The sequence below is a fragment of the Hoplias malabaricus genome, chromosome 3 (assembly GCF_029633855.1).
Source record: "Hoplias malabaricus isolate fHopMal1 chromosome 3, fHopMal1.hap1, whole genome shotgun sequence".
Lineage (NCBI taxonomy): Eukaryota > Metazoa > Chordata > Actinopteri > Characiformes > Erythrinidae > Hoplias > Hoplias malabaricus.
Window position 1 is genome coordinate 81,145,157 of NC_089802.1, and position 11,035 is coordinate 81,156,191.

Below are 11,035 nucleotides of genomic sequence, written 5' to 3' on the forward strand. Positions count from 1 at the left end.
TTATACGGAATAGTTAAATAAAAGTTTATCAAATAAAACACAGTATATGTTTTGACCACTGACTGAAATAAAAACTTCTCCTGTCCCTTTAAGAGAAAGCTGTTTCTTCCGTATTTTGTTTGGCAAACTGTTGCCAAAGTAACGGGTGCTGATTTCACGGCATTAGCGCATTATATTGAGTAGTTTCAGAACAGGGCTCGTAAGCTGGTCGCTGTTCTCAGTTGAAGCAGCTGAATGTACTTCTTGCCACAATGCTACTAGCTGTACTCAAGCCCTCCATGTAAATACACCCTTTATTATGATGTGGACTGCACTGAGGACTGAGAACTAGTGATGGGAATTTCGGCTCTTTTTGGGGAGCCGGCTCTTTTGGCTCGGCTCTTCATAAAGAGCCGGCTCTGTCGGCTCTCAAATGGCTCTTAGTTTTACCACTTATTTCCACTGGTACAGAACAATATTACCCACATTTTACATGAATATATGGACAAAATATTACTGTTCAATATTAAAAATAATAAATAGTGTTGCAATGGCCAATTGTTTTATGGCTGTCTTGTAATAACTCACTGACTGCACTCACACATTCAATTGTATAAATAACTGGATTTTTATTTAAACACCTTAATAAAAAATCACTTGTAAACTCTGAAATACAGCCAATGGAACCCAAAATGTAGGTATTACAAAATAGCTTATTAAATTAAATAATCATCCATTTCTGGGAAATAAAATAAACAAATACTCTGCAAAGTGCAAAACAGCAGCATTCAACGGTAAAACAACCACAACTGATTTAATATTTTCTTCATGTATTTTTTGGAAGGCAGATTGGCATTCGAAAAACCAAGTGTCTCAGCTCGCAGGGTTGGAGGGTTGGAGCTTGCTTGTTGTTCTCTGATTGGTTTAATGACAAGCCTTAGAAAAAAAATGGCTCGGTCTTAGACGGGAACCGGCTCTCATCGTTCACTTACAAGAGCCGGCTCTTTGAACCGGTTCGTTCGCGACTGACACATCACTACTGAGAACCCACCACAAGCACTGGACTTCAGTGAGGGAAGCTGGGTTCGGCTATTCTTACTGGACTTCAGTGAAGGAAGCTGGGTTCGGCTATTCTTACTGGACTTCAGTGAAGGAAGCTGGGTTCGGCTATTCTTACTGGACTTCAGGTGCAGCCAGAGATCAGAATTCTCTGGGGTACGCATAGCTACCATAGCTATATCATTTTTTTATGTGCACTGATATTTTTGGATCATTTCATGGGAGATTTGAAGTTCACTATACTTTTTGTTTCAGAGCGCGTTTGTGTATTTTATGTAGTATTTGTGTTTTGTCCATTACTGTACTAAAATGCATTCTTTTGCCATATTAACAGACAAGTATTTTCCAGTTCAAGAAAATATATATTTCTGAACATGTGAAAGTATACAGTTATCAGAACCATTAAATTATATTTCTTTATTAAAATCTCTACTTGTATTTCTTTACTGGGTAATGTTAACATGAACATACAGATTATTACAGAAACTTTGGGTTTAATATGAAAGTATGGTTGAATATAAAGAGTATTTCACTGTACATTTTACATATTGTTTAGTTACTGGATTCAGTTTTACCACTATTCACACACACACACAAAAAAAACACACAATTGTCAGATAACTGTGAATTAAATATACCTCAGAGTATTTCAGAATGTTATTCATTCATTGTCTGTATCCCTTATCCAGTTCAGGGCGGTGGTGGGTCTGGAGTCTACCTGGAAACCCACGCAGACACAGGGAGAACACACCATACTCATCACAGTCACCCAGAGGAAACCCATGCAGACACAGGGAGAACACACCACACTCATCACAGACAGTCACCTGGAGGAAACCCACGCAGACACAGAGAGAACACACCACACTCCTCACAGACAGTTACCTGGAGAAAACCCACGCAGACACAGAGAGAACACACCACACTCCTCACAGACAGTTACCTGGAGAAAACCCACGCAGACACAGGGAGAACACACCACACTCCTCACAGACAGTCACCTGGAGGAAACCCACGCAGACACAGAGAGAACACACCACACTCCTCACAGACAGTCACCCAGAGGAAACCCACGCAGACACAGGGGAACACTCAATTTTCAGGTATTCTTTATTGGTTAATTGTGAGAATATACAGAGATGGTGCAAATAATAAAGCAAAGTGAAGGATCTGAAATTAAACACTTTCTTTGGTTTCAGTGATTATTTTCATAGCTGTCTAAATGTGCTTATCAAATATATTTTTGTGTCAGTGCTGAGGATTACACAAATATAATTAAAATGTTATAACTATTAGCAAGAATTGGGTTAAATTCAGAAAGATCAAAAGTTAAAACTCAGGTTATCTTTAAATGTTTGGTCTAAATAAACCAATCTGCTGATGTTGTAAACTTCAGCCATGTCTCGACTGATCAAATACTTTTTTGTGTGTGTGTGTAATTTGTTTCATATATTTGTGTGTTGCTGAGGTGAGAGATTGTGTGTGTGTGTGTGTGTGTGTTTGTGTAAGTGTAAACTATTTAAGACTCCATGGTTCCCTCATCAGTGCCTTTATATCTGTCCTTCCCCTCCTCCTCCTCCTCTGCCTCCTCCCCTTGAAGAGCATTGCGAGCAGTTTCTGTGGCAACATCCTGGGGCAGTGTGGCAGACAGAGAATATCCCTCACTAAGCCCCTCCCCCTCCTTCTCTTCCTCCATCACCTCTTCCCCCTCCTTCATCATCACATCCTCCTTCTCCATCATCAGTTCCTCCTGGTCAGGGGCCAGTTGGGAGTGGACCTGAGAGAAGGTGAGGGTGAGGTTCTGGCTCTGCTCAGGGATGTTTATGGGGGTGATTTCGACGGGGGCCCTGGCAACAGATGAACCTTCACCTTCTGTGGTCTGATCTCCTTCAGCTTCTTCCTGAATCTCCTTCACTTTTTTCCGTCCAAAGAGTGGTGAAACTCTGAAGGAAGTTCCCTTGGATCCAGAGTGACTCGGTGTCAGACTCTTCTTGATCTTCTCACGTTTCTCTGCGGAAACAATCTTGTTCATCTTCTTCTCAAAATTCTGCTTTGAAAAGGCCTTTTCAGACTGTCCACTTTCTTTAGACTTGAGCGTTTTATCTTCTCAGCACGAGATTTCTCTGTCTGCTCTCCAACCAGTTCTAGCACATCGTGTTCTTCATCCTCCTCCTCCTCTTCATCATCTGGCCCTAGTTCCTCATCTGATGACAGCTGAATGGTCTGAAGCTCCTCTTGTGAGCGGTTGGGGTCAAGAGTCACAGATTCATTCTCAGCATCTCGAGGGAAGGGTGGAGAGTCCTTAACAAACACAGTAGATGGAATCTCATTCTCTTCCTGAAATACAAAACACATAGCAAAGTGTTACATAAATGTGTGTTTTTGGACTTTGGGAAGAAACTGGAGCACCCGGAGGAAACCAAGCGGACACAGAGATAACACACCACACTCCTCACAGACAGTCACCCGGAGGAAACCCACGCAGACACAGGGAGAACACACCACACTCCTCACAGACAGTCACCCGGAGGAAACCCACGCAGACACAGGGAGAACACACCACACTCCTCACAGACAGTCACTCGGAGGAAACCCACGCAGACACAGAGAGAACACACCACACTCCTCACAGACAGTCACTCGGAGGAAACCCACGCAGACACAGGGAGAACACACCACACTCCTCACAGACAGTCACCCGGAGGAAACCCACGCAGACACAGGGAGAACACACCACACTCCTCACAGACAGTCACCCGGAGGAAACCCACGCAGACACAGGGAGAACACACCACACTCCTCACAGACAGTCACCCGGAGGAAACCCAGGCAGACACAGAGAGAACACACCACACTCCTCACAGACAGTCACCCGGAGGAAACCCACGCAGACACAGAGAGAACACACCACACTCCTCACAGACAGTCACCCGGAGGAAACCCACGCAGACACAGGGAGAACACACCACACTCCTCACAGACAGTCACCCGGAGGAAACCCACGCAGACACAGGGAGAACACACCACACTCCTCACAGACAGTCACCCGGAGGAAACCCACGCAGACACAGGGAGAACACACCACACTCCTCACAGACAGTCACCCGGAGGAAACCCACGCAGACACAGGGAGAACACATCACACTCCTCACAGACAGTCACCAGGAGGAAACCCACGCAGACACAGAGAGAACACACCACACTCCTCACAGACAGTCACCCGGAGGAAACCCACGCAGACACAGGGAGAACACACCACACTCCTCACAGACAGTCACTCGGAGGAAACCCACGCAGACACAGAGAGAACACACCACACTCCTCACAGACAGTCACTCGGAGGAAACCCACGCAGACACAGAGAGAACACACCACACTCCTCACAGACAGTCACCTGGAGGAAACCCACGCAGACACAGGGAGAACACACCACACTCCTCACAGACAGTCACCCGGAGGAAACCCACGCAGACACAGGGAGAACACACCACACTCCTCACAGACAGTCACCCGGAGGAAACCCACGCAGACACAGGGAGAACACACCACACTCCTCACAGACAGTCACCCGGAGGAAACCCACGCAGACACAGGGAGAACACACCACACTCCTCACAGACAGTCACCCGGAGGAAACCCACGCAGACACAGGGAGAACACATCACACTCCTCACAGACAGTCACCAGGAGGAAACCCACGCAGACACAGAGAGAACACACCACACTCCTCACAGACAGTCACCCGGAGGAAACCCACGCAGACACAGGGAGAACACACCACACTCCTCACAGACAGTCACTCGGAGGAAACCCACGCAGACACAGAGAGAACACACCACACTCCTCACAGACAGTCACTCGGAGGAAACCCACGCAGACACAGAGAGAACACACCACACTCCTCACAGACAGTCACCCGGAGGAAACCCACGCAGACACAGGGAGAACACGCCACACTCCTCACAGACAGTCACTCGGAGGAAACCCACGCAGACACAGAGAGAACACACCACTCTCCTCACAGACAGTCTCTCGGAGGAAACCCACGCAGACACAGGGAGAACACACCACACTCCTCACAGACAGTCACCCGGTGGAAACCCACGCAGACACAGGGAGAACACACCACACTCCTCACAGACAGTCACCCGGAGGAAACCCACGCAGACACAGGGAGAACACACCACACTCCTCACAGACAGTCACCCGGAGGAAACCCAGGCAGACACAGAGAGAACACACCACACTCCTCACAGACAGTCACCCGGAGGAAACCCACGCAGACACAGAGAGAACACACCACACTCCTCACAGACAGTCACCCGGAGGAAACCCACGCAGACACAGAGAGAACACACCACACTCCTCACAGACAGTCACCCGGAGGAAACCCACGCAGACACAGAGAGAACACACCACACTCCTCACAGACAGTCACCCGGAGGAAACCCATGCAGACACAGAGAGAACACACCACACTCCTCACAGACAGTCACCCGGAGGAAACCCACGCAGACACAGGGAGAACACACCACACTCCTCACAGACAGTCACCCGGAGGAAACCCACGCAGACACAGGGAGAACACACCACACTCCTCACAGACAGTCACCCGGAGGAAACCCACGCAGACACAGGGAGAACACACCACACTCCTCACAGACAATCACCCGGAGGAAACCCATGCAGACACAGTGAGAACACACCACACTCCTCACAGACAGTCACCCGGAGGAAACCCACGCAGACACAGAGAGAACACACCACACTCCTCACAGACAGTCACCCGGAGGAAACCCATGCAGACACAGAGAGAACACATCACACTCCTCACAGACAGTCACCCGGAGGAAACCCACGCAGACACAGGGAGAACACACCACACTCCTCACAGACAGTCACCCGGAGGAGACCCTTGCAGACACAGGGAGAACACACCACACTCCTCACAGACAGTCACCCGGAGCGGGAATCAAACTTACAACCTCCAGGTCCCTGGAGCTATGTGACTTTGACACTACCTGCTGCGCCACCCATGTGACAATACCTGAGAAATTATCCCCATGACTGAATAACCCAGGGGCAATTGTGGACTAGTGGGGGGTTTGGTACCTGAAGGTTGCCGGCTCAAACCACAGGACAAGCAGGAACATCCACGGCTAAAGTGCATTTGAGCAAGGCACCTAACCCCCAAACGCTTCTTTTTTTAATGGTAATTTAGCCAGTGGGTTCTTGTGTAACTTTTTGTGAGCCACAGTTGTAAACCGTGGGATGAGAAATAAATTAATGAACAAAAATACAACAATAAAAGGCTGAATATATTTGTTTTGTGTTTAATTTATTTCGCAAAGACAAACACTTGCAGTTTTTCTCCGAAACACACACACACACACACACACACCTCTTGTTCCTGGTGGATATGACCACAATGGTAGAAGAATGAAAAGTGGAGGGAAGGAAGCAGCTCACATTTTCCACCAGTAGGTTTAGGGTGTGTGTGTGTGTGTGTGTGTGTGTGTATGCATGAGTGTGTGTATTCTGGTTGTACCCTAAAGGTTTTATTGTTTGTTTGAAAAGCAGAATTTTGTTTGCAACTATAAAGAACATTTTAAAAATGTACGGCAGACCCTTAAGCATTAGCTGTGTTCTCAACACTAACGTGAACAAAAAAATCCAACAAACCTTAAACTCTAACCCCAGCCTAATGCTGGACAGAGGGTTGTCTGAATAAGACTTTGCTGCCAAAATGACATGACATGTCTGGAATCTGTGGGGAGTGTGGAGAGCTGCTGTTACTGACTTCAAATTCTCAGCAGATAAAACCACATTAATGTTTCACAAACACGGCCGACAGGTTCAGCTTAAAAGAGCACTGCCCCTGGGCCCCTCTGCAACTCAGTTCAGGTCACAATACATTCATATTCAGCTGTGCACTTTAACTGTAACTGTGTGTGTGTGTGTGGAAACAGTGTGTGAAAGGTCACTCTAAGATCATGTATTTTTTTGATAGACTCTGAACATTGTTCCTGTATTCTTCTGTTAACTTCAGTACCCCCCCCCCCCACTCCACCCCATCCTCAGAGTAACACAGCCTTATTAGGCTTCATTTCAGAAACTGCTGTAAAAATACACCATACACACTTCACTGCCCTCATGTGAGTGTGTGTATATGAGAGTGTGTATGTGTATCTGTGTGTGAGAAATGAGTCATAGAGGAAGAGGAGAAACCAAAAATCAAACAAGAAACAATCGCAAGATGAAAAATATGAAATAAACAGAACGTTTTAGGTGAATGTTCTAGAAAGTTACACTAAGAAGATACATTTATATCACTGTATGTGGCGAGTATTTTTGTGAATGTGCGTTTGTGCAAATGGGGTTTGGGATTGGTGTCAGGAAATTTCTGGGCTTAAGGAATGCACTTCCATAGACCGCACCCACCTACTTCTAGGCATGCACAACACACACACACACACACACACACACACACAAACACACACACCTTAAGCAATAACAAATCTTGTATAATTGTAATGTATCATTATAACAACTATTTCAGCTGCTTCCTCCCCAACCCCAGTCTTAGTCTAATTTTTCACATCCACAGCCCCACCCAGCTGCTAACGCTAACTGTTTAACCCCTGAACTTTGATCCTTAATGTAGAATGTTGCTGTAAAATGTAGAGCTGCTATGTTACACACACACACACACACACACACACACACACACACACACACACACACACACACACACACAACTGAAAGCTGTCCTGGGGTTTATTTAATTCACTTAGTATTACTGCAGTTGGTTTAGTTCCCTCTAAAGGAGTTACACAGCAGTGTGAATCTAAACATGTCTGTGTATATTTTGGAGTCTCTCTACCAGTGTAAGGATATTACTTCATTAAAGGCCATATTGTAAAATACTGCATATACATTTTGCCCCTTCCCTGTTGTAGCCACACTCTCTCACCTGGAAAATGAGCACTCTGAAGTTGTCTCTGCACAGCAGGTGTCTGTGGTTGGCCTCCAGCTTCCTCACCTGGACGGCCTGTTTCTCCATTCTGTCCCTGACCTCCTTCATGTGGACGCTGATCTTGCGGCTCTTGTCCAGCAGTTTGCTTAGGGTGTTGGCTGTGCTGCTGTGGTTTTTGCTGAGCTTGGTGATGTTGTTCTGGATACCAAGCACAGCTCCCTCCACCTGGGCCTGCCTCTGCTCAAGACGGTTCTGGTCTTCCTGGACTTGATCCAGCATTTTCACCAGCTGGTCCAGCAGTGTCAGAACCGTGATAGCACACACACCAGCAGACTCTGGCTGCACAGAGTTTGTGTGTGTGTTTGTGAGTGTGTTGGTGGGGTCCAGAGGATCAGGAACATGCAGCTCTTGACTCTCGTGTTCGTCCAAAATGCTCTGTCTCTCGACCTGAACGCCATCTTCACCCATTTTCACACACTTCTCTGGAAAACAATGCACACTTATATCTTACAGGACACACTTTCAGCACAGATTACACACACTCTCTGCAGCACCACGCCCTGTGTGTGAGTTCTTGTCTGAGCCTGCTTGTTATTTTTCAGGAAAAAGTTTCAGTTTCCAGTGTGAGTTGCCCCTCCCTCTCCCTCTCTCTCTCTCTCTGTAGGAAAGTAGAGCAGTGTTTTGCCCTCAGCCAAAAATCTGTTCCCCACCCTGAAGGGGAGGAGCTTGGTTGTCATGGAACTTGTTCACCCATTCAGCTCATACTGTGAGAACAGTGCTCTCTCTCTCTCTCTCTCTCTCTCTCTCTCTCTCTCTCTCTCTCTCTCTCTCTCTCTCTCAGGCAGTGTGTGTGTGTAAAATCAACAACGTTTAACCTTGGAGCTTTTCAGATCTATTGCATTGGAGAGGAAGCTCACAGACCCCTAACTTTACTCTTAATCCTAACATCCCCATCATACACACAAACAATCATAGGAGGTGGGGGTTTGTATTCTAAACTATGTTTAGTTTATCTATTTTTCAATAATAATCAAATAAAAAAATACACATAAAATATAGTGTAAGAACAAATAAGAGTCGACAATAAATAACCCAATAATAAAAACAACCCCAAAGAAGTTAGGATTAGACTTTCAGATTCATATATGTCACTTGACTATGTGGCACAGGCAACATACTTTCACTGTGTGTTTGCTGGACTGAGGATCAACTGGCTATGACCCTAAACCTAATCCTAAGTTCTTAAGTACTTTTTCAGGTCCAGTTGGGTGTGATAGAAAACTGCTAGGGTACCCCAGGGGAAAGAGTACAGGGATTCTGGTGGGTGGAGTATGAACTAAAATACAGGTATGCTGGGAAATAATTTGCATATCCACATCTGGCCTCAAAGACAAAAAACAACTTTGAGTGGCTGAAAGGTGTCTCTGGTAGTGTAGTGGTAAGGACCTACTCCATCATACTAAAGGTTGCAACTTACTAATAAGCACAATATAATTTTGATGTTCCTTTGAAGAAAAGGATAATACAACAAAAAAGTGAAAAAAAAACTAAAGACACAACACAATAAAAAAAAACAAGAACGATGCGCTCAGGTCCACAACACCCTTCCTGTCATGTAACAACATGTCTGATTTGTTCTCACTAGTTACACTGCAGCTCCAGCCCAAAACATCTAGCAGGGCTGATCAGAAGTTCAATACATGAAGTTTATTTTAAAGAGTGCAATTTATGTTTTTACATCCAAGCCTGACAATGATTGATTGATTGAGCCACTTGTCCCTAACTCCTTGGGACTAGGTTTGCTCCCATCTGCTCAATTTGGAACAGAACAGACAATCACATAGAAAACAAGCCTCAGATCATCCACAGACCAGTACAAGGATTCTGGTGGATGGTGTATGAGGATATTAGCATATCCTGTTGTGGCAATACAGGTCACAGGAATGTCACTTCCGGTTGACTGGTCCTGGGCTCGATTTGAAATTGTTTGTTGTTTGTCGCTGTTTATTTAGTCCTTTAGACATTTATTTACAATCTCTACTACATGTTTTTTTGGCATTGCTTATCTAAGTGTGCTGTCTTCATCGTTCCTAATCCACTGTTGCCTGCCAAGGAACGAGCCCTTTCTGAGCTCGGCGCAGAGCTCAAGCATCTCGGTCGCCAGATTCAGCATCTCCTGGAGAAGCAGGCAGAGCTCCAGCAGGAGAAAACGAGACTCGAGGCAGCGCGAGACACCTCCTATGTGGCTGTCGCCACTCCGGTTCCTCTGCCATGACGGTTCGCGGGGGTACCTATCTACACGCCTGCACTGGGATGGGAGCGCCAGTGTGGGCGTGGGAAGCTGAGGTCGTCCCCCTCTCCACCACAGCCAGTCTTCACTTCTGGCCTTCACCTGCACCTGCTCCAGCACCGAAGACTACAAAGGATGGTGTTCTTATTATTGAAGATTCAATAATTGCCAGACGGCTTCCCTCAGCACTTCGGCAGTGTGAGGACTTTGGCACCATCGTTCTTCACGTGGGAGCACTACCATTTGCTTCTGGATACTGCTCAGAAGAAGACAGACGCTAGGATTATTGTCTCTGGCCCCCTGCCCACCTACCGTTGAGGATGCGAGGCGTTTAGCAGGCTCTTTGGGCTCCACTCCTGGCTCCTGGATTGGTGCGGCACTGTTGGCATAGACTAAAAATCTCTGTAAATTTATAGGTTCTGCAATCTGTTCCAGTCCATGTTTGTTCACCCGTCTAGAGTTCATTCCAGTTTCCAGTTCCTGTATTTGTGCCTCATCCTGAGTCAGGTCCATCATCCAGTCCATGTGTTGTGTCTGTCACCATTTCGTCTACATCATCTCAGCGGGAATCATAAATACGTCTCTGTGTATGCTGTTAGAAAGCTTTGTTTTGTGCTCTGTGATTTGTGTTGTGTATATTGAATTCTGTTTACCTGGTTTTGACTTTGTTACATTCCCACTTCGACTACGAGTTTGTTTTTGCCCTTTTTGAATACCGATGCTAGTTCTAT

General features: G+C 46.2%; 1 protein-coding gene across 1 annotated transcript; it reads right to left on the minus strand.

Annotated features, from left to right (window-relative positions):
- Positions 1-1,982: 1,982 nt before the first annotated feature.
- On the minus strand, positions 1,983-8,653 carry cavin2b (caveolae associated protein 2b). The gene is given in 3 exon segments (XM_066665179.1): positions 1,983-3,105; positions 3,108-3,375; positions 8,012-8,653. Coding segments are annotated over 3 exon segments (1,287 nt in total). The 5' UTR covers positions 8,483-8,653; the 3' UTR covers positions 1,983-2,557.
- Between the last annotated feature and the right edge of the window lie 2,382 nt (positions 8,654-11,035).